General features: G+C 35.4%; 2 protein-coding genes across 6 annotated transcripts in view; one reads left to right on the plus strand and one right to left on the minus strand.

Moving 5' to 3' along the window:
- Window positions 1-4,298: 4,298 nt before the first annotated feature.
- Window positions 4,299-11,207, minus strand: LOC145670409 (uncharacterized). The gene is made up of 2 exons (XM_081739061.1): window positions 8,390-11,207; window positions 4,299-5,581 (listed from the first exon to the last, which is right to left on the minus strand). Exons 1-2 carry the CDS (start codon window positions 10,204-10,206, stop codon window positions 5,539-5,541), a joined length of 1,860 nt encoding a protein of 619 aa, XP_081595187.1. The 5' UTR covers window positions 10,207-11,207; the 3' UTR covers window positions 4,299-5,538.
- Window positions 11,208-15,405: 4,198 nt separating this feature from the next.
- Window positions 15,406-25,332, plus strand: part of Vps2 (vacuolar protein sorting 2) — a 32,821-nt gene continuing 22,894 nt past the window's right edge. The window contains exons 1-2 of one of the 5 annotated variants that reach the window (XM_081739066.1): window positions 15,435-15,538; window positions 20,176-20,318. The gene's annotated coding sequence lies outside the window, so the exon portion shown is untranslated. Of the gene's footprint in view, window positions 15,539-20,175; window positions 20,319-25,332 lie in introns of all 5 variants that reach the window. The other 4 variants (XM_081739064.1, XM_081739062.1, XM_081739063.1 and 1 more) reach the window with 4 other exon arrangements.

Below are 25,332 nucleotides of genomic sequence, written 5' to 3' on the forward strand. Positions count from 1 at the left end.
GTGGTACAACGTCTTGCTTACGTTTATATTTGGCGGGAATAATCAAAACCAATGACGCATTATCAAATTATCCTACAAAGTTTCAATGTACCAATGTCCTGGACTCCTAATCCCATCATAGGTCAATAACCGATCACGTGATCCTAATGATTTACCCAATGAATGAGATACTATCCAATTACCAATTATTGATACGACAATAAGAAATGTACCCCTTCCAAAATTTAAGATTGGTACACAAATACACCTGTGTCTTATGAAAAAGTAATAAATCCTGTACTTATTCAATAATAAAGCCGGTCAATAACATTTAAATTTTGAATATTTGGCCATAAGAGGAACATCAACATCTACAATGGGGCTTAGAAAACGTTTACCGAATTTTGTTATTTGATAATTCCCAAATTTAAAAGGGAACATAAACATATAAAGGTAATAAACCTCTGTACATATCCATATAACATGCTAAATAGAGGTCAATAACCTCCGAAATTTGATTTTTGGTAGTTCTTTACCTATGAAAAGGGAACGATGTGGACCATCCAAATTTATAGTGGTACATATTGGAGACCTGTACTATGATACCAAATGCTTATATTAAACAATTTCTAAAACCGAGTGGATGAGCCAAGATACCCCTCCCAAATTTTTAAAGGATGCATCAATGTACCCATATCTTATGATAGGAAATGAACCTATATACATGACCATATAACCATATAAGGTAATAGAACCTCCTCAAAGGGGAGAAATTGGGCCAAAAACCAAACACATGGTACAACATATTGCTTATGTTTATATTTTAGCAATTTTGTACCCCTAAAAGAGAACGATGTGGACCACCCAAATTTATCATAATACATGTTGAGTCATGTACTATGATACCGAATCCCCTCCCGGGGTGCATCAATGTACCTATGTCTTATGATAGGGAATGAACACCTATACATTACCATATAAGGTAATAGGACCTCATCCAAAGGAATAAATTAGGTCAAAAACAAAACACGTGGTACAACGTAATGCTTACGTTTATATTTTGGCAATTTTGTACCCCTAGAAGGGAACGAGGTGGACCACCCAAATTTATCATAATACATGTTAGGGTCCAGTACTATAATACCAAATGTTTAAATTGGGCAATTTCCAAAATTTAAGGGGTGGGCCAAAGTACCCCTCCCAAATTTTTAAAGGAGTGTACAAACATACCCATATCTTATGAAATGTAATGGACTCCTATATATGACCATATAACTATATAGGATAATAACACCTCATCAAAGGAAATAAAATCGACAAAAAAAAACCAAACACGTGGTACTACGTATTGCTTACGTTTATATTTTGACAATTTTGTACCCCTAGAAGGGAACGAGGTGGACCACCCAAATTTATCATAATACATGTTAGAGTCCAGTACTATAATACCAAATGTTTAAATTGGGCAATTTCCAAAATTTAAGGGGTGGGCCAAAGTATCCCTCCCGGTGCACAAATGTACCTATGTCTTATGATAGGGAATAGACCCCTATACATAACCATATAACCATATAAGGTAATAGGCCCTCATCCAAGAGGATAAATTGGGCCAAAAGACCAAACACGTGGTACAACGTAATGCTTACGTTTATATTTTGACAATTTTGTACCCCTAGAAGGGAACGAGGTGGACCACCCAAATTTATCATAATACATGTTAGGGTCCAGTACTATAATACCAAATGTTTAAATTGGGCAATTTCCAAAATTTAAGGGGTGGGCCAAGGTACCCCTCCTGGGGGTGCATTAATATACCCATGTCTTATGAAAGGTAATGGACCCCTGTATACGCCCATATAACTATATAGGATAATAACACCTCATCAAAGGGGATAAAATCGACCAAAAACCAAACACGTGGTATAACGTAATGCTTACGTTTATATTTTGACAATTTTGTACCCCTAGAAGGGAACAAGGTGGACCACCCAAATTTATCATAATACATGTTAGGGTCCAGTACTATAATACCAAATGTTTAAATTGGGCAATTTCCAAAATTTAAGGGGTGGGCCAAGGTACCCCTCCCAAATTTTTCAAGGGGTGCATTAATATACCCATGTCTTATGAAAGGTAATGGACCCCTGTATACGCCCATATAACTATATAGGATAATAACACCTCATCAAAGGGGATAAAATCGACCAAAAACCAAACACGTGGTATAACGTATTGCTTACGTTTATATTTTGACAATTTTGTACCCCTAGAAGGGAACGAGGTGGACCACCCAAATTTATCATAATACATGTTAGGATCCGGTACTATAATACCAAATGTTTAAATTGGGCAATTTCCAAAATTTAAGGGGTGGGCCAAAGTACCCCTCCCAAATTTTTAAAGGAGTGCACAAATATACCCATATCTTATGAAAGGTAATGGACCCCTATACATGACCATATAACTATATAGGATAATAACACCTCATCAAAGGGGATAAAATCGACCAAAAACCAAACACGTGGTATAACGTATTGCTTACGTTTATATTTTGGCAATTTTGTACCCCTAAAAGGGAATGAGGTGGACCGCCCAAATTTAACCTAATACATATTAGGGTCCTATACTATAATACCCAATGTTGAAATTGGGCAATTTCCAAAATTTAAGGGGTGGGCCAAGGTACCCCTCCCAAAAATTTAAAGGGGTGCATTAATATACCCATATGTTATGAAAGGTAATGGACCCCTGTATACGCCCATATAACTATATAGGGTAATAACACCTCATCAAAGGGGATAAATTAGGTCAAAAAACCCCGAAATTTGAATTTTTGGCAATTTTTTACCCATAAAAGGGAACGACATAGACACCCAATACTGATAGAGGTACATACTATGGTCCTAGGCTACCATACCAAATTTTTAGATTTGGCAATTTCCAAAATTTAAGGGGGGTGGTCCTATGTACCCCTGCCAAAATTTAGGGGGTGGGCCAAGGTACCCCTGCCAAAATTTAGAGGGGGTGGTCCTAGGTACCCCTAGGTCATTGACCCCGGGCCAGGTCATTGACCTTTCACCCCGGTCATAAAAGAGAGTGAGGATGAGTCATTCGCGCCAACGCCGGGGACTACTACTAACGTCTTAACAAGGTACTACAAGTACAGCCATAAAACAAAGGTACTAAACTGATTTGTAAATACAGTATATTTTTATATGCTTTAACAAGTGTTTTTTTAAAAGACATAGAGGATGGAAAATTTGGTGAGAAACAATGTTTGTATTCAATTAGGATTTCATTCGCTCTCTCTTTTATTTCTACTCAGTGTAATAAAATAATTATTTTTTTTAAGTCACAAATAAATAAATATTTTTATCAGGAAACCGTAAAGAAATTCAGTGAAATTTCAAAGAAAATCAATCTTGTGTAGATACGTTCTGTATACAAGGTCTTAAATTTAAATATAAAGGTAACCAAGAAAAGTTTTGTTACTTTTTCACCCACCACCTTCGAACATCGATATGTCACCTAACCTGGGAGATCAAAAATAGTCCCCATTAGCATCGACGACCTTCTGAAAACGTTCTGGAAGGCCATGGAATCCATCGCGGTAGAACTTGGGGGCCGTGAAACGAAGAAGGTATCAGGTGCATTTTGGACTTTTACTAGGGATTTGAACTGGCGTCCTCTAAGGTGATTGTCCAAAGAATGGAACAGGTGATAATCGGACGGTGCAATACCCGGGGAACATAGTGGTTGCAATATTGTTTCCCATCCAAGACGGAGAATGGTGTCCTGAGTCATCCTAGCCACGTGGGACTTAACGTTGTCCCGTAAACGAGGACCCATTTGCAATTCAGAAGTGATGGCTCCAGAGTTTTGAGTTTTGTTGAGCACAGCTCAACTGCTGACACTACACAGTTGCATTGATACTCTGACCAGCTGGTAGCAGTTCCCGATACAGAAGGACCTTCTTCTGGTACAGTGCTGGTTTCGGCTGTTTTGAAATCGGTTCATGGGATGCTAACTGTAACGTATATCCTGTTTCTAAATATATATTTATATTAGTACTACAATTATTTTGGAAGGATATTAACACGTTACACGCGCACCTGCCTCCGCAAAGACAACTTAAACGTGCACGCTGGAAGGAAGGAGAATTTAATTCCCCCACTAAAAAATAAATTATGGTTATGTTGGTATAGTTCAAGTAACTGAACAAAAGTGGGAACTTATTAAATCCAATAGCTACTAGTAAAAATACTCTCATAGCACGCCAGGTAAACTAAGCTCTACATTAGTCAAATAATAGAGTTAAATCGGATATTATCAACTTTATATCTGTAAACTCGAACAATATAATTAGTTGCCAAATTTTGAGAATACAAAAATAACACAAAATGAATTTAATTTAGATCACAAAATTGAGAACTCAACTATAAAACTCATTATCATTCAAATATCGACCAGCGATAGCAGCATAGAAACAACCACTATGTTAAATGGCGTACTAACTTGCCAAGAGAAATTCTAGAAAATAATTTACTTACAGTAGGTATTCCAGTTATAAACCAAAGCTTTTTCAGCAATAAACTCACATATTCACAATTTATCAAATACACTATCAACACTTAATTTAATTTAGAAGCCGATTAGGTTGAAACATATTCAATTTTGACACCAAATATAATCGTTTTCCTTCCTATTTGATAGCTGCCTGTGATCTGACGATCCCAGGTAGCGCTGCACTTGAACAAAATTATCATTCCAAAAAGTACCACCAGAGGTCATTGAGAACCATAGCTTTTCTTGAAATGATTTAAATCTCAGTTAGGATACTATGATTATTACAATTCGGTGCAAAACTTGCTATCTCGTTTTAATAACAGAAAAATCGAGGATAATTACAATTTACAATTATTATTTTAGAAAATTCAAAACCTTGACTATAAATGACATATTACACACATCCTGCCCTCCCGAATTAAAAAGTTAACCTTTTTAATATAAATGTTCCTAAATTATAATCCATTTAATAAGCAATTGCCATAAGGTAACTACTCATAATATCTCCGTTAGTTGATTTGAATCATCCACTCCATCATTCATACCTAACCCCCAAAAAGAAAAAGAAAAAGAAACGAACTAAACAAAATAAAATACTAATAATAACCAGAATCATCCATCGCCATACAAAATTCATTCACTCATGGATCTCTACTTCTAATCCATCACCCGTTAATAATTATGGCAATTAACTCATTAATAAATTATAATAATACAGCCTAAATTATTTTTATTCTTGTCTAATAAGTAATAGATTGATTTTAAATTTTATTCCACATAAGCTTTATCAACCTAATTATCAATACTCAAATTAACAAAATTTAGCTGACTCGGAAATGCAGAATTGATTTTTTTTTTTTTTACAGATATTGGCTCTCCAAAACATCCATTTAGGCAATAAACAATAAAAACATACTACTTACATACAGCTGACAAATTCTGCAATAATTGACAATATCCGAAACCAAACTTATTCATGGACACATACATACATCAATGGTAGTCGCGACAATACACAAAACACGGCATTGCAGGCCTGCAATAGAAATAACAATTACTATTTGATCAAAACAAATAATACACAAACAAATACACAACCAAACTAAAACTGTGGTAAGCGGTAACACTCAGACTGAGATACTCTAAATTAGCCGGATTTTTTTTTTTTTTTTTTTTTTTTAATGTTGCAGTTATATCTCTTCTCTCTCGATACTTTTTAGTAAGGGCTACATGTGACCTACGAACATCATTAGGATTAGCATCAGATCTAATTTGAACACTGTTCTGACCCAGGAATTTGACCAATGTGTATGGGCCCTCCCAACGATAAGCCAAGCTCTTATTAAACTTGTCCACCAATGATGACTTAACTTGCGATTTTATTAATAATTTATCCCCCACCTTATAATCAACAGGAATTCTCTTTTTATCATATAACGCCTTCCTCCTCTTCCACGCTAACTCCATATTACGCATCGCCGATGCCCAAATTTCACCTTTATTCTTATCCACAAATATTTTATCCACATTCCACTTAGTGTCAAGAGGGTCACACACATTATACCCGTATACCATATCCACTGGACTACACTTTAGTTCTGTGTGGATCGAATTATTGAGTGAAAATTCAATTTCGTGTATGCCCTCATCCCACTGTTGTTGTTTATCATGGAAAAATATCTTTAACCCATTTTTCACAGAACGTATGTATCTTTCACTCAAATTCGAAAACGCTGCGTAAGGGGAAATCCTGATATCTTTGATTCCTTGACTATATAAAAAGCCCGTGAACAATTTAGATACAAAAATCGAGTGACAATCATGGGCGAAAGCATGTATAAACCCATGCCTACACATTAACCTATACATCTTATTTATAATACTTTGGCTGGACAAAACTTTAATAGGTTCCAGATAAACGAAACGTGAACAGCCATCTACTATAATTAAACAATAACGTCCTGATTTTGATCTTGTTATTGGCCCAATTACATCTCCATACCAAAGACCGTTTACAGTCTTTTCATATTCTGATACTAGCAACCCCATCTTTTTCCTATTTTCGGCTTTTGCTAATTGACATTCTTTACAAGTGGTTACGTATTCCTTAATATCTTTCAAGATACCAGGCCATGTATAGCGCGAGGCTAATTTCCCAATCGTACGGCTCACCCCTCCGTGACCACCGGGCAAAATTTGTCCATGATAGAATTCCAACAATACTCTCCATAAATTTTTGGGAACACAAACCTTATAGGGATTCTTATATGCTTTTGTTTTCTTACAAAGTATTCCGTTTACCAATTTATAACCTTCTACCTGTTGTTTGCTTTCCAATTTTTTAATTATTTCTGACAGAAAAGGATCTTTATACTGATGCTCCTTAATAGATAAAGATGCATAGGGCATATCCCACATATTTACCATACATAGGTTTTGCATTTCCTCATCACTAGATTGTACATTCTCAATCAATTCGAAATCATGGGTGTTATATACTCTAGAAATAAAATCAGATGTTACATTTAAATTTGACGATATGTGCTTAACATCAAAATGAAAGGCAAACAACCTATGCAATAAGCTACCATATTTTTTTACACGTTTAATATTCTTGAGGGCATAAGACAAACTTTGATTATCTACTAATAATTCAAATTTATTATGTAAATAGATTTTAAATCGTTCTAGAGTCTCCACTACTGACATCAATTCAAGCAAATAAATGGGCTTACTATAATCATAAGGACGTAATTTTCGACTGAAATATGCTACAGGTCTCAAGTAGCCTTCTGAATCGTACTGTTGGATCACCCCTCCAAGACTTTTTAATGATGAATCGCAACACACTATAAACTTTTGGTTTAAATCGGGTAATTTAAGCACTATGTGGGATTCGAACATTGCCTTGATATCATCTAAGGCTTTTTCCTGGGCGGGTCCCCAATGAAATGCCACCTTAGGAGATCTCAATTCATTTATTGGATGCATTATTTCATGAAAACCAGGCACGAACCTTGAGTAATATTGCAAGAATGAACATAAACGCAACACCCCCCGACGATTTTTTGGTGCTGGTAAGTTGCGTATAATATCTAGGCGAGCAGGATCCATTTCAAATTTATTATATTCAATAATATGACCTAAATAAGAAATTCTGGTTTGAAACATAACACTTTTATCAAGTGACAGCGTAATACCATTTTCACGAAAAATATTCAACACTTTTGTCAACAATTTCTTATGCGAAACAATATCTTTAGAAACCAGTACGACATCATCAAAAAACCACTCCAATCCTTCCTCTTTTAAGGGATATAACAAGTCTGTCATAAGTTTTGACAACAAGTAAGACCCCACAGATAATCCGAAAGGTAAATAACGAAATTGAAAAAGTCCTCTGTGCGTCAAAAACGCAGTATACTGGCGCGAATTCTCAGATATCTTCAGTTGTAGATAAGCTTTACGTAGATCGATCACACTAAAGATACGCCCTTGAGATAATTGTGCAATAACATCCTCAATAAGCGGAGTATATTGAGAATTAACCAACAGTCTGTCATTCAAACCTTTGTAATTGACTACTAATCTTCTTCCCCCACTCTTATTTTTAACCAAAAATGCAGGAAAAGCCCAACAACTATTACTTTTTTCAATAATGTTCTGTTCTAACCAATCATCAATAATTTTATCCATCTCCTTCTGTTCACTACGTGAAATCGGATATGCTTTATTTCGAATAGGGGTTTCATCAGTCACTTTTAATTCATACTCAAAGTTTTTAACTGTTCCAATACGATCACTGAAAACGTCAGAATAATTAGCAACCAATTCATTTACATACCTTGGTAAATCAGGATCTTCATTCACCAACTTGGGATCGACCAAAACCTTGGTAGCCTGCCTATTAGGAGTTCTCGTATCCTCTCGTACATTGGATCCATCCCCCTGTGTACCAGACTGTTGAAAATTATGTACCACCGCCCTGGATGTAGCTCTGCTGTTTGAACCTGTTTCTGCTTGCACACCATCGCGAGACGCCTGATGTTCCACAAACCATTTAGAAGTCGGAACCTTATGGGACCTGGAATGATTAGTTTCTGCGGCAGAATCATTTTTCAAAAGAGTAGGGGTATTATTTAACCTTATTGGAACTTTAACTTTTCCACCATCTATTATAAATTGTTTCTTGTTAATGTCTATTGCTCCTTTAAGAAAACTAATTCCGTCTATTCCTATAATAAACTTAGGTGACAAGTTTTTATGCAAAAAGAATTTAAGTTTGTAAGTTAAATCACCAATTTTTATCGGTAGAACAACACATTGATCTAAATAAAGCACTTCCTTTCCAATCCCCACTCCACGAAAAGTATCTTTAATATATTGCACTCTCCAGTTAGTGTTTTGCTCCCATTCTTTAAAAGAGTCTATATCACAAAGATTCACTGTACTGCAAGTATCTAAGGCTCCTTCTAACTTTCGTCCCAAAAAATACGCATCGATAAATGTAGCTATAGGTTTCCTAATATCCTCGGTTGACGTTCTATTCATCAAGGCCGCCTGTTGTTTTTGTTGTTGCTTTTTATACATACAATTTATAACCTTATGATCCCCGCCACAAAAATAACATTTTATTCTCTTTTTACACTCAATAGAAAAATTTGACCCGCACATTTCATCATAGACTAATTTTGATCTTTCATAATTCACATATTTAACAACTTCCTCATATAGTTCTTGATAAGTTGATGGAATATTATATTTAAAGATTGCGTATCTAATATCTGGTTTCATACCCTGTAAAACATTCACTTTAATACCCTCTTCATTTAGAGTGCCTTGAAACACCACATAAGCATCATAAATATTGCTGATATATTCTAATATATTTTCATTCTTGCTCTGAATACGTTCAACAAACAATCTATTTATTTCTCGTAAGCCTAATGGTGTCAACAGAGAAGTTCGTAAGGCACGACATACCTCCAACCAGTCATTAACATTGCCCAACAACTTAAGTAATTCTGTATTTAATAACCCAGTAGTTTTTCCAATAGCCAACATCATAATACATTCTAAGGGAAACAACCTCAGTTTATTAATTTTATAAACAGAAAGCAAAAACTGAAAGAGTTCTATATCTTTGCTTCCATCACAAAAGGGTATATTACGAGCAAAATCGTTTAAAGATTTTTGTGCTGAATGAGTTACAAGTTTACTTAAATCTGTTCTCAAAACAGAAGCATTAGTATTGCATGTGAAATTATTTACAACTGATTCTGAAGGAAATATCTGAGTTCCAGCCAAGTGCGAACGAATTGCTCGTATTTGTGCTGATAAGCTACCACCAGCTGTTGGAGGTGAACGGCCTTGACCGCCGACTGCTGTTTGCTCGTGGCCACCTGACACCCCCGGGCGACTAGGCGAAGTCTTAATACAAACGTTATCACTCTGATTTTTATTGCCACTTGCAATAACAAATGAATCATTTTCTACCGTATTATTCTTTCCAGCGTCACTCAAAACACCAGGATCACTAGCGTGATTTTCCACACTAGGATTTGTCAATTGAGTTGGGTTAATTACTAAAACTCCAGTATCACCATTTTCGAAATGATCAAGTTCAAGACGTAGGTCATGATTAACAGGTCCGGTCGCCATCTTACGAACCACTCGGTGACGCTCAATACAATTTTAATAACTTACTATTTAACTATAATGCAACCCTTTTACAGAATAATCCGGCTCTATCTATCACATAACAAAAATAATAACATATTTACCATTCCCACTCACCAACTGAGATCACAGGCAGCTATTTAGATTTGTAACGTATATCCTGTTTCTAAATATATATTTATATTAGTACTACAATTATTTTGGAAGGATATTAACACGTTACACGCGCACCTGCCTCCGCAAAGACAACTTAAACGTGCACGCTGGAAGGAAGGAGAATTTAATTCCCCCACTAAAAAATAAATTATGGTTATGTTGGTATAGTTCAAGTAACTGAACAAAAGTGGGAACTTATTAAATCCAATAGCTACTAGTAAAAATACTCTCATAGCACGCCAGGTAAACTAAGCTCTACATTAGTCAAATAATAGAGTTAAATCGGATATTATCAACTTTATATCTGTAAACTCGAACAATATAATTAGTTGCCAAATTTTGAGAATACAAAAATAACACAAAATGAATTTAATTTAGATCACAAAATTGAGAACTCAACTATAAAACTCATTATCATTCAAATATCGACCAGCGATAGCAGCATAGAAACAACCACTATGTTAAATGGCGTACTAACTTGCCAAGAGAAATTCTAGAAAATAATTTACTTACAGTAGGTATTCCAGTTATAAACCAAAGCTTTTTCAGCAATAAACTCACATATTCACAATTTATCAAATACACTATCAACACTTAATTTAATTTAGAAGCCGATTAGGTTGAAACATATTCAATTTTGACACCAAATATAATCGTTTTCCTTCCTATTTGATAGCTGCCTGTGATCTGACGATCCCAGGTAGCGCTGCACTTGAACAAAATTATCATTCCAAAAAGTACCACCAGAGGTCATTGAGAACCATAGCTTTTCTTGAAATGATTTAAATCTCAGTTAGGATACTATGATTATTACAATTCGGTGCAAAACTTGCTATGTCGTTTTAATAACAGAAAAATCGAGGATAATTACAATTTACAATTATTATTTTAGAAAATTCAAAACCTTGACTATAAATGACATATTACATAACCAATGATGACGGCGCCGTGGAGCTTCGTATAGGACCCACTTTTTATCACATGTCAACGTCCTGTCCAGAAATGGCTACGAAACAGTAAATAAACACAGGCGACTGCCGCGCTGCCTTCTGGCCCGGAGTCAAAACATGTGAGACCTATCGACCCAACTTGTAGTGCTTCCCAAGTTGATAGATGTGCTGCCGAATGGTTTCTCCACACACTGAATTGTAGTCCCAGTTCCTCTTTGTACATGTGTTGGTCTTCTGGCACGTGGTGTTTTCGGGTGTTTCGTCATCGTCCTTAAACTTGTTAAGCCATCGCTGCACTGTCCGCGTCGTCACGACACCCTCACCAAAGGCCTGGCATATCTTCTGTCCCGCTACAGCGGCGTTTGACCTCCATTTAAACTCGTTCAGCATACATGCTCTTATGACGCTCTGTGGATGTCCCATGTTCCCTCTGTCTTTACGCAAGTTCACGGTATATCTGAATTGCCACAACCAGATAGTATGTTGGATATACCCACACCAACAACTGACGTTCGCCTTATCTCCACTCGCATTCCACTCACGGTGTGAGGTCCAATTGAACATAGACCTCCACGAAAAGGGACAGAATTTTCAAGGTTACCTTTATAGTTATGCACAAAAGTATAGCGTTTGGTCCCGGGCAGTAGTTCTTGATTAGGCATAATAAAAACTATCTTGAATATAATTTATGTATAATAATAATAATAATAATAATAATAATAATAATAATAATAATAATAATAATAATAATAATAATAATAATAATAATAAGCTAAAATAGTGTTTTTAGTTTTCCAGAAGGAAACCAAAATTTTCCTTTCTTTCAGGCCTCAAAAACACTAGCAGCAACACATTTCTTTTTTGCTTTGTACATTGTAGCTGCCCCCCTCAAAAACTACGGGCCCCTCCTAGACAAACCTGCTGGCTACACCCCTGGCGTCGCTTGTTCTTCGTTTCCCGACAAAATTGGAAAATGGATTTATCAGGTTTTGCTTCTATACCCCTGAATTGAAAGAAGGGAATTGTTGTGCTTCAATAGGTTAATTTTTGGGTTATTTTCCGTGTCAATTAAAACGCAATTCCTGTGACTTTCTTAACTTCACGGGAAGACAACCAATACGTACGCAACAGCAAATATTATATGGCACCATTTTTTCTATGAAACAGTAATACATACAAAACTTTACATTTCCAATTGAAATTATATACATTAATGGGTTACTTCAAAAAAGGGAGGGGCAACCGACACCCTTTGTCCCCCCTAATCACCGCCCATGCAACGAGTTATATATTCCAACATCACATAGTTGTATGTAGAGGTTGTATATCTCTCAGGCGTTTGTTTCATGGCCAAATGATGAAAACGAAGGATAATGCTTTCTCCAGTCTAAGATGAATCCTTATTGTTTGAAGAGTTTTCTTTTTCTTCTTTTTTGTCCAATGAACACCGTATATCACTAACATAATTAATTGTGTGTGTAATTTATTTACTTATTACATAATGCATACAAAAAGATAGAAAACACAGGTCATATATGAATTAGAAATTCCAACCACAAGTGGGCTCAAATCTTGCAAACGGTGCGAAATATTGAAAAAAAAATATCGAAAAAATCCCCTTTATGAAACCCCTTGACGATTTTTATGAAGGCGTCCTTCACTTGTATCTGTAAACGGACACTACAGATATGAGGAATGACAAGGAGATTAATGCTCATATGTGAATGATGCGCTGTGTAGAGACGCAGGTTCAGCTAGTTGAAAATTAATAGTCTGCATTCATTTCTGTTATGTCGTTTATTTGTGGATGTGCATGAATTACAGAACTTTTACAGTTACATACAAGCCTACTATCATAAAGTGTTTCTGTTGCAACAAACAGGCCTCTTGAATGAAACTGAGTTCTTAATATGCTCTTTGATCTGGTGAAGTTTTGTTAATTTTAACCAAATTACTTCTTAAGAGAAAGAGCAGTAGGCAAATTTAACTAATACTCATACACTAAAACATATAATTACTATTATTTAATATTTTAATATAGACACTTATATAAACTTCATGCACAAAATCCTGTATATAAACAAATACATATTTTCTAGTGCGACATATCAAAATGAAAGTGACTATGTTTCTAACTTAATAACTCTTGAATCATCAGACCGACCTCGATAAAATTTTCAACATAGATGAGATTCGGGATGGTTTTTATCATTTCACTTTGAAAGTGCAACTTGAGGGAATAGGAGAGGGGAAATGACAGATATTAATGTCGAATCCATAATTTTCGGGGTCGCTGAAATGAACAATGACACTTCCGATGTCGTTTAAATCAAAATTCAGCCCCACAACTTGGAGGACAGAGGAGATATATAAAAATATTGAAAATGACCGATATTAGTGTCGAATCAATAGTTTTCGGGATCACTGAGATGAACAGTGACACTTCCGGCCGTTTAAATCCAAATTCGATATATACAGGGCCCAAAATTTCAAAGTCAGACGCACTCGCCAATCCAAAAATGATGGTCGCCAGTATCTCTCACGTACAAGTTATGACCGCCGCCACCACCACCTACCCCCTTTGGCTTGACAAAGAAAGAGATTACATCATGGCATAAAATTTCAAAACCAGACTATGGCATGCTTCTCCAATCCTTGCAGAAATTGCTATTTCGATTCGCGCTTGCTTAATTGGTTCTACACTATTCGCATAGAGGCACTGTTGTCGATGAATTTTAAGGCTATAGTCATATGGAAGTAGTTCCACTCTACATCTTCATTTATTTATTGACTGATTGAAGGGCTGAAAATAGATAATACTATGCAAATAACTATTTTTAAAAAATACTTTATGTATTTGTATTTTGTTATTAATTTATTTATCACTGACATCGTGACATGATTGGCTTATTTGTTCTAGACACTGGGCTTCAAACAGCGGGGAAAAGATCTCTCTCGTTGACGCGCCAGGAGGCAAACCATTTCGATTGAGGTTGGGAAAGGAGGGAGTGAATTACGATCTTGTGAAGACTTCACTTTACATGTCCGTTGTGAAGACTTCAGCTCTCGTGTTTTCTCTCACTGTGACAATTATTTTCGTGCGAAACAGAAACTACGCAGCTCTGTGAGTTTAGGTAGAAACCATTCCTATTAACACTGGTCGCCAGATCTAAATTTCTAGTCACCAATAGTGGCCTGGCGACCGGAAATTTTTCGCCGTTATATATAGCTAGCTAGCGATTTTTTTCGGCGGTACGCAACGATACGGCATACCGACACCTTTTAATAGTAGCGGAATATTTCCTTTTCTGTCTTAAAAATGGGTTGACAAGAAACTTTAAAAAATACCAAATAGTAAATGTATAGGTTTATAGAAAATCAGAGTTTTACTTTTTTTAGTTGTTTTCGTTTTCCTTTACCTTTCTGGAGAAAGTATTGTAAATCTTTGTTCCTTCTTGAGTTATCTTTCGCTCGCTGGTACATCCTCGCGCTTCCCTTTGTTCATTCCTTTTTCACAAACCATAAAGGCTCTGAACCGACCAGATATTTTTTTCTGATTGTTCTCTGTGCCCTAGGGCGCCGGTTTCTCTGTAAATTTGGGGGAGCCCTTTCAGATGCAGAAGGCGTATATGAGGATTTTAAGACAAATTGCATTCAAATTATGCCAAATATTGTATATTCATAAATACAATACTGGGGGGGAAGGGCACATGAGCTTGGGGCCCCCGGATCTCAGTATCGGCACCCTTGCCTATGCCTCCCGTTTCTACGATCCTCGGCATATGTCTGTATGTTGTACTAACTCCTACAAACTTTTAAGTTTTCTTAGAGTGAATCTGTCCTATAAGAAATAATTTATAAGACACTAGCAATCCATTTTGTAAAGAAAGAAGTCCATAGCTCATGAATTGAAGTATGGTTCCCTAAAATAGGTTAGCACATGATTTTCTTGTGCTTGGTTAACTTTAACTTGTCATTTTCAAAGAGTTGGAAAGTTGGGTGAACCATCCAAACTATTTTATCGTTTGACACTGTAGTCTGGTATCAGTGTTTCCTCTGACGTAAGTTCCTTCGTAAACATGATGGGTGGGAGGTTGGAGGGGAGGGTCTGGTTGCAGAGTAGAGTGCAGCTGACAGTGAATCATACATTAGTGGTGTAGTTAGTTTTAATAGTGTACTTTCTAATTTGTGATTTACGATAAAAGTAGGTAATTATGAAAGCAAAATCTTTGAATATAGTGTATGGTTGAGCAGGTCGTTATAAAATGTTTTCTTATTGCAGATACTGTAATTTCTTATGCCGGAAATCCTTGATAAGATCATCCATTTCTTTGCTAAAGAAAAAAAATGGACGATTTATTTTGTTTGTGATTGGTGTTAAATTATTCTGCTAGGAAATAACAAGACTCATAGTCAGGAAGCATCGATAGTTCTACCCAAATTTCTTCGCCATTTAAAGAGATATCAAATTGTAGATGTCAGCACAGCTTGCTCTTTTTTGATGTTCTCTACAAGGGATGCATAAGCTGACCAGAATTTTAACTTGTAAAAACTGCAGGCACATGAAATGGGGAGGGTGGAATTAAGATGATACTGCAGCATTTCTAAAGTTTTACCCAACAATTGCCAGTTCAGAGGTACCATAAAAATTCTCAGGGAGTGTTAGTGCCAAAATAGTTCCGTACAGGTTTACTTTTAGCGCACTACTAAAAAAAATGTTTAAAAATTATAGTTTTTTCACCAAATTCCTTCTTATTGTTCCCTAAAAGTTTTCCACTGAGCGACCTGAAAATATCTCACTTGGCATAGATAGAATTCAAGGAAGCCACCAGAAATAATTGTTGAAAAATTACAATTATTTTACGATTTGCTTATAAATACAGCTTTCAGATGTGTAGCATGTAAGCTACAGTGCACATACACAAAACAACTTTGCTAGGAAACCACTAAAAAGCACGAATACTATCTAACCAAGTCAAAGCAGGGCTAAGCTGGTGGGTATGTACACAAGCGAGGGTAGTGAAAAGAATTGAGTTTTGGCAATGATAACGACTTTCAGTAGCACTTGTCATGGTTTCGTACTAATAACGCTACAATTTATACATAATATGCAGGTTCTGTATACCGTGCAGAAATATTCTACCAGTGGAAAACAGTATCTAATATATTTTATATTCACTCACTTATTTTATCCGTCGTAAAACACTTGTAAGATTTTATACTAGTAACCCTGCACATGTAAACTTAAAATACAGCTGTATTACTTGGTATTTAATTCTGTCACTTGCAGAAATTCGTTCCTTATAAACATGTCTTTTCATACGAAGTATTAAATTTTAGGTGTAAATCTTCGAAAATGTGGTTCGCCAAATCTACACCTGCACCAATAGTTCTATATACAGTCATTTTAACGGAAGAGAAAGTGTGCTGTGAGCATTTATGTTTTGAATAACAATTGCAAGACATTTTGTTCAATAGGTCAAAAACAGGACATTTATTTGTTCAGTGTATCAGAAAGAAACGGGGCCACGGTTGTAAAAAAGGGACTGTACCGGCTAAAACTGGGCGTCTCGTCACCTTCGTATGTAGTCTATAGTACTTGTAGCGGGAGAAGATGCATCCATATCATATGTTCTAAATGAAATAAACGAATTAAACCCTAAGCCTATTCCAGCAGTGGGTGCTTTGCAACCGGTAGAGGGAACTATCTGGCTCAAGTTCTTGGGTAACGGATTTGCATGTAAACTATCAACCTTCAGAATTAAAGACAGAAATTAATCTAGCTAAGGTAACATTTCTGGATAGGTGGTAAGTTCAAGTAAAAGAATTTATTGAATTCAAATCTTGTGTATATCATAGAAGCAGTTTTATTTATAGTTACTTTGGTATAGGAATTCATGCAAAGTTTTACGTCAGAATTTCATCAAACGAGGGAGAATTATTTTGACACTTTTAGGTATAACTATTTTAATATATTGTTGTACTTTACGCTTGGTGCGTATGAAGTGCTTAAGCAGTCTGATATATCAATAATTATATTGAACTGTATCGGACGGACGATTTCATATCCTCTCATGGATAATTGGAGTTCAATTACTGAACATAAGAACTGGTTAGTTTTATTTTCCGCGTAGTGTGTCCGACGGGGGTTAACTTTCGCAGGTGGCTTCTCAAAATATCAAAGTTCACGTGCTAATTGATAGAATTATACGAAATTTAAGCATCAGACAAATGAATAAGCGATAATAATGATCACTATAGGGTGACTAAGTACGGCGGAAAATGAAGTTTAATCTCAGACTATATGAAGGCACGTAGTGAGGTCATATTAGGTAAATTGGCGATAGAGCATGATGTGTCAGTGTTTCAAACCCATTGTCAAAGTAGCTAACCTCGATAGTGTGTGTAATCATAGAGGTACTGCAAAGGTGTCACACGCGAGGCATGCGATTTGATACTATATAAAGGGTTTTTTTACTCTCCTCGTCGTTTATGCCTACCATCACTGACGTGCGTGTTCCCTACGGACGCGTGCCCGCACGGCACCCACCCCACTACGCTCCTTCCCTGATTCGTGCTTTTAATCGGCCACTTAGCAGGGTTTGCCCACGTGGGGCCAACCCGAAAAAACCCGTTTTTTTCGGGTTGGACCCACTTTAAAACCCACCTGGATTTTTGAGTTTTTTGTTAGTATGTTTTTGGTACAACTAAGGTGATCACATTAAAAGTGATTATGTTAAGGTATACAACAACATTTAACATAGGACATTTATAAAGTTCTGAATGCACTGGATGAATAAAAAAATCTTAGCTTGAGATAATTATAAAACAAATTAATGTATGGATTATGCTTATAGCCTATTTGAAGTAAAATGCTCAATTTTATATTTTAGAAAATACTTTCCGTGCATGGCGACGCCGAGGGTATGACGGGTTTAAGGCAGTAAGTGCCGGTACTACCAGTTAATATGTAAATGCATTAGTAAAACTTTTAGTATTATTTCCTACCTTTTATGGTAACACAAGTATTCTACGGTAAAATTTGGTTTTCCAGCAACAACGGTTTAGTTCAGTCATTTGTTGCTACTGTTCAAGTAAGCATTCTATCGAATTTAAGACAGTTAATGCTCGGAGTTCCGAAGAGTACGTAACGCTTACTATTTCAAGTGCTGAATTCGAACTTCCGTACTAGAGAAAGTTTCGATGTGCAGTAAAGAAAGCTGCATTTTCGGAAAAAACCCGTCGTGAAAGAAGTGTCCCGCAATTGACCGCACAAAGCATCGGAAGTGAATACTTCAACAATAAAACTATTTATTTTACCTGAAAGATATTTAATTTCATTTAAGATATTCTGAAACATTTACTTTATAAAATATGAATTACATATTTGTTAATTGTTTTAAATTAATTTTCGGGAAAGAACTGTCTTGAAACAAGTGCTCGGGAAATTCCGGTAATTGAACGCTCAAAGTATCGGAAGTGAACTTCAATAATAAAACTATTTATTTTATGCTGGAAAGTATTTATTTCATATACAACATTTTGAAACATTTATTTTATAAAACACTAGCTGAACCTGCGCTCTCTACACAGGCATCATTCGCATATGAGCATAAATCTCCTTCTCATTCCTCACAACATATGTACATGTCCCTTCACAGACACAAGTGAAAGACGTCTTGATTAAAAAAATCGGCAAGGGGTATCATAAAGGGGAGATTTTGTACCAATAATATACTAACAGAAAGCTCAAGAACCCGATGGGCTTTTTCGGACTGGGCCCACTTGAGCAAACCCCGCTATCCAAATAGGGCAAACTTATTCAGTAAAGTCAATACTAGATAAATCGCTTTCCGTTCCGTTCATGTTGATGGTATCTTTCGGAATAAGCGCCCTCAGGAATATATATAAATTATCTCGGACAAACACCGTGTGCGTGGGTTTTTTCGGGGTTCTCCCGTTTCCTCCCACTTTCTTCATTCCATTATTTCATTCATTCCTCATCATCACAGTCTCCTTTAGCCTAACCAGCATAACGTGGGACGTAAAACTCAAAGATTTCATTTCATTTCAAATTATCTCGATAAACTTATTGTTTTGTGAAGGAAATATGCATTTGTAATGTAGAAACTTCGTGAGTGCATTTTACCCATTGTATTGTTTAAACAAAATGATTTATTTTACATTTACAGGGTGTCTAGCGGTCGCGAAATCACGAAAAAGTCACAAAATCAGCACCGGTCATGAAAGTCAAGGAATTTGGCTTTTGAGTCACGCTTTTTTTTAATTATTTTTTTTATCTGTGAAAATTTAAATAGAGACTGGAAAGTTTTGTTGTATAAAACTTCAAAATTCAACGCTGAAAATGTCTATGATCGACTTTAGACATTACCAAGTCGCAAGCAAAGCACGCTTCTATCCCATGCATGAAAATTTGGCCTAATTCGCACCCAAATTCCCTCTTTAGATTGCGTTTCAGCTGGCATCATTGAGCAGTGGCGATGCAAGTCGCATCGCATCACCGAAACCACCTACGCTTCTAACCACTTTATTCAATTGTGAGAAGTCACCAAGTTTTTATCGCTCCAGGGAACAGCCTTTGAAAGTAGAGATAAGATAAAGATAAGTGCTAAAGAATATAGGCACTGTTACTAGTTTTTGAATCTTACGAAATTTCATTTTGAAATTTTAGTAGACACCCTGATTTATCATCACACTGAACCATAATTATTCCTTGAATATTGTTAGTATTTGAGTAGTGTTATTTATATATTTCTGTTAACTATTTAGTTGAATGTATTTCGTTGCCATAACCATTGTTTCTGCACTCTTTGTCAACTTCAAGTTCATTCTCTTGAATTCACAAATCAAACGCTGAACAATAGATGTGCGAGAAGGGTGAGCTTTGAATAAAAGTGGTTTCAATACGGTCTAATGAGCGTACTCCTCAGTACTTTGACTAGTCAGTCAGTCTGGCTTCTTAACGTGGTAAGTTCACTACGAAATACTGCTAAGTAGAAAAATAAATAGTTGTTTTAACTTTATGTCGTTAGGCATATACTAATTAATTAGTGACCACGGGCAAACTTCCTGAATTCACATTGTTAAAATTTGAAATGGATTATGTGTATAGTGGGACTGTGATGAGTTAATTTCCGTGTATTTCAAAATTAAAAGCAGGAAGGAAAGAAAAATATAAAAATAACAACAAGGAACTAATTCGTAGCCCAGAGTAAACAACCAATGTAAAGGTTGTAATACGGCAATGATGTGATTCTACCTAATTTTCAGTGATCTCCCGAGAATAAAAGTATACAAAGTACCCCTCCCCACCTATTTCTCAAAATTCAAATAACTTATTTTTACGTACATACGTTAAAAATAAAATTATAAATACATAGAAATGAAAATAAAATATCCCACGTAAGGGCGGAAAGAATCCCCCTTACTCACCCAATAACACAAAAGTAGAAAAATCGTGCTTTTAACAAAAAAGTTGCAAGTGACGTGTGATTGAGTGCCTTATACTAGGGTCATCACACGGAAAACGTGCACAGATCGTACCTCAACATTACTTCTCCATCCAATGGATGAATCAAGTAATTTCGTCACTTCCTCTCTTAAGCTAAGTACAAGGAACTAAAACTAACATTTTTAGTTCCGAACAATATCTCTGCTAGATAAAGAAAGCATAAATCAGTGTATGTTTCACTTTATTTTCAATTCCTTTCTGTCATTTGATCTAGTTGTTCTTTAACATTGTGTTTTGCAGAAACTTAATAAAAATTGCAATTCTCTCTCCCATTATATGTAAAGTGTACAAAGTATAGCCATTTTAAGTTCCGTATGTGACTGACAATTTGGGAACTCAGCAAGAAAACCAATGAAGAACACATACTGACGGAAATACGTCGTACTTAACCTGTCCCTTATAATGCATAAAACCATGGATCATTATAGAGGCGTGGTATGACTACGAACTGTTCGAATTAGGACTCGAAATTTTCTTAGTGCAGCGAGGCCAATAGTACAGATCAGTCAAATAATGCAGTTTGTTTTCGGCGCATTCATTGTTGTGTTAAGACTAAATTTCGTCTAGAAGCAGTGAAGCAACACAATAAAGAAAGACTATTTATAAACGTAACCGGAAGAACAGCCCGAGGAAACACCATAATTTCCGACAACTGAGACTATCAAGGCTGTAATCACCATAATTTTCGGCAATTGAGACTATAAAGGTTATAAACATCATAATTTCTGACAATTGAGCCTATTTCAAGGTTATAAACTCCTTAATTTTCTACAGCTGAGACTATCAGGGTTGTAAACACCATAATTTGCGGCACCTGAGACTCTCAAGATTGTAAGCACCATAGTTTCCTGCGGCTAAGACTGTCAAGGTTGTAAACACCATAATTTCCATCAACTGAGACTATCAAGGTTGTAAACATCATAATTTCCGACAGCTGAGACTATCATGGTTATAAACACCAAAATTTCCGTCAACTGAGACTATCAAAGCTATAAACACTATAATTTCGGACAGCTGAGACAATCAAGGCTATAAACTTTATAATTTCCGACAACTGAGATTATCAAGGTTTATAAACATCACAATTTCCGACAACTGAGACTATCGGCTATAAGCACCGTAATTTTCAACAATTGTGATTATCAAGGCTTTAAATGCCATAATTAACTGTTAACTGAATTTCTTGTAAGTCGAGCAATTTTACGAAAATCGAACTACTAGAACACAAAGTAAGAAATGAGGGGAATTATTATAATGTAGAAATCACAAGTGTAGAGAAATCATGTGAGCCCCATTCCACGTTAAAAAAGGAAAGGAGAAAATTATGCAGTTTGCACACCAAACTCATAGAACTACAGTACGTTCATAAATTCCGCCAAAGCCATACCAAATACGAAAAGTAGATCCGTAACTTCACCTGTGTGCATGAAGCGACTTAATGAATCTTTAGTATCTCATCTTCAAAATGTTCAAAATTGAAGAAAGAAAAAAAAAAAAAGATTTTCACGTGTTTACAGCATACGAACAACGTTTTCCATTATAGAATAGACATTCCTAATTAATGTACTGAAACTGTTTATAGACGCATTATTAATTTCAGTCTCTGAGCATCAATTATGAAGTAATATCTCCTTGAAATAGACTCTTCCTAAATTAATTTTTAAAAAAAATAAGAATTTTTCAAATACTTAAATATATGGTACATTAGCAATTGAGTGAACTGTTTCTGTTTAACAAATGTGTTCCAAATGCTTATTAGTAACACTTATATAGTACATGGTTCGAATTCTAAAATTTAAACTCGCAAAAACAAAAATTTAAACTCGCCTTGTGCCTTTGTGTTCATTACTTTAATTCAATATTTTCTTTCTCTCTTCGAACGTCATTAGCACCATTTTCAACGAACATAAAAAGTTGGTTACTGAATTCTCTGTGTCTGTGTGTGTTTGTCTGTTATTTGCGAATTTTTCAATTTTGAGTCCTCAATTTGATAGAACATCAAAAACTATCTAAGGAAGTGATGGATTTTTATTTTTTTCATTTTATTTATTTATTTTTATTTATTTATTTATTTATTTTATTTTATTTTATTTTTTATTTTTTGGTCACTCTTACCATTCCCGAGATATTGGCCCAAAAAGTTCCAATTTCGGGAGACTTAAGGAGCCATATCTCGACAACTGTAAGTCATAGAGAGATTATATTGGTGTTGATCAATACCTAAGAGGATGATAAACATTTTTGTACCAAATAGAAAAGAGGTTAATACTCACCTAAATAATGTTCTTTACGATGATATTTCTTTCCAATATTTCAAATGCCTCGTTCGGGCATTTTTCGTCAGGGCCATACGAGTCAAGTCGTTTCTTTATCTTGAACATAAATATTAAAATTTTCAAAAATTTTCATCTAGAACGATTCCCCATGCGGGATGAGGGATGTTGATGTGTATGACTTCACCACTCTTGTAAAATCCTCATCATTCTGAATTGCAGCTGTGCTTGAACTGGAAAGATTATTTTGTAGCGCGGTACTTCAGCGGGCCCCACACACCATCATAAGGCCCCTTACCATGACCAGCAACATACTATACCCACTCTGTTGGCACAAGCGACTTTGTCAATTCAACCAATTGATAGCGATTTTTGAACTGGCTAGGGGCACTATCAGAAACAGGGTTGGCAAAAACTAATTTAGTACAGAAGAACTAATTTAGTCCAAGTCAGTTCACTACGACTTTTATTAGTCCAAGATAAAGAAATATAACGACTTACTTTGCATATCAGTAAGAAAAGTGAATAAATATACGAATTATTTGAGTCCACTTTGGCTCTGACCCATTTATACATAAATAGTTACCAAAGATTCTTGTTATTTCAACAATTGCCTCTCGTGGGGTTTGTATGGCCCCCTCCCCAAAAAAGTACGGCATTTGGATATATTTTATGAATAGTAAACATTATTAAAACGAAACAATGTTTAGAATTTTCCTTTGGTTGCATAACAATAATAACAAACTATAAAAAAAAAATCACAAAAGAAACATCCATAAAGTTACATTTAAAAAAAGTTGCTTTTGAAATATAATCTCTGTGAGTAAAGAATGGTGAATTTAGGTCTGAATATAGTACGAATAACATATGGGAGTGAAACGTAATAACCCACAAATGTGTGTTCATCAAGATTTTACGAATAATTACACTTTTACGAACATTTTTTTGTTTTTTGGTTTAAACCAGCCAACCCTGATCAGAAATAATGATAATCTTTTTTTGCCTATGATTGCAGCTGTTGAAAAATTTTGCGTATTGCCAGCAATGCATGTGCTGAGTCATGTCCTCTGTCATCACTTTAGCTGCAACACGTGTGGTCTTGTTTTGAAAATATGTGACTCCTGTAGAAATCGAAACTTAGGTCATTACTCCAGGTACCTCTTGTTACAGAATCAGAGACCAGTCGCAGCAAAACCACAGTGAAGCACTAAACATAGTCGTTCACCCAATACACGTCCCTTCACTTCTGCAATGTTTTTTTTTTTTAAATAAAGATGTTAGTATGTTACTGCTTTTGCTGTCCATTTCCCAAGTTCGTCAATAAAAATATCAATGGAAGCACTTTTCTTAATGAGTTTATTTTCCTTCCATTGTAAGCCCACTTGTACTTACTATTTACTGTTTAAAATATATATGTATTTATAATGATAACGATGATAATTTATGTAAATTTGGCCGCCATTTTAGCAGCTGTTAGGCATATCCCTACAAATGCTAAAAAAACGAAATTTTACTTCGAATGAAATTGTATATTTATTATTCTTTGGCAACACCGATCTGCTTATCATGAACATATCAAAATTATAATTTAAAAAGATATATTCCACGTTCGTCTTTGAATGCCTGAGGACCAGTGCTATTTCTAATTAAATTAAATTATATATATATAATCGGAAGTACACTGATGAATTCATACGAAATAACTTTCAAAATGCAAAGAAATTATCAGGCTAAGTACTGAAATAAGTTTTAGTGTTGATTGGGTTAATCATTATTCACAGAAAATTTTATAAGAATATCTTCCAGATAATATAACTGTGTAATTTGAATATGTGCTTCAATTACTGGTCCGATTTTACAGATATTCCTTTTGCAGACCTCACATTTCTTATTTTGTCCCCCAAGTATTAGGTTGTACCTTTGAAAGGTACATTTTGATAATTTTAGAATTTACAGCTTTCATTAAAGGATTCAAACGATTTAACAGCTGAATTGATGTTTGATATAAATTCTCGGCAAGTTAAACAAGCTTCTTTTGGTTAATTTTCTTCTGAAGATGGAGTTTCTGCTCTGAGAATTTGTTGTTTTGAAAAATGAAATGGAATCTTTCAGTTTTACGTCCCACGTTATGCCGGTCAGGCTAAACGAGACGGCGATTATGAGAAATGAATGAAATGGTGGAATGAAGAAAGTGGGA

The sequence above is a fragment of the Thermobia domestica genome, chromosome 14 (assembly GCF_964235325.1).
Source record: "Thermobia domestica chromosome 14, izTheDome1.hap1.1, whole genome shotgun sequence".
NCBI classification, from domain to species: domain Eukaryota; kingdom Metazoa; phylum Arthropoda; class Insecta; order Zygentoma; family Lepismatidae; genus Thermobia; species Thermobia domestica.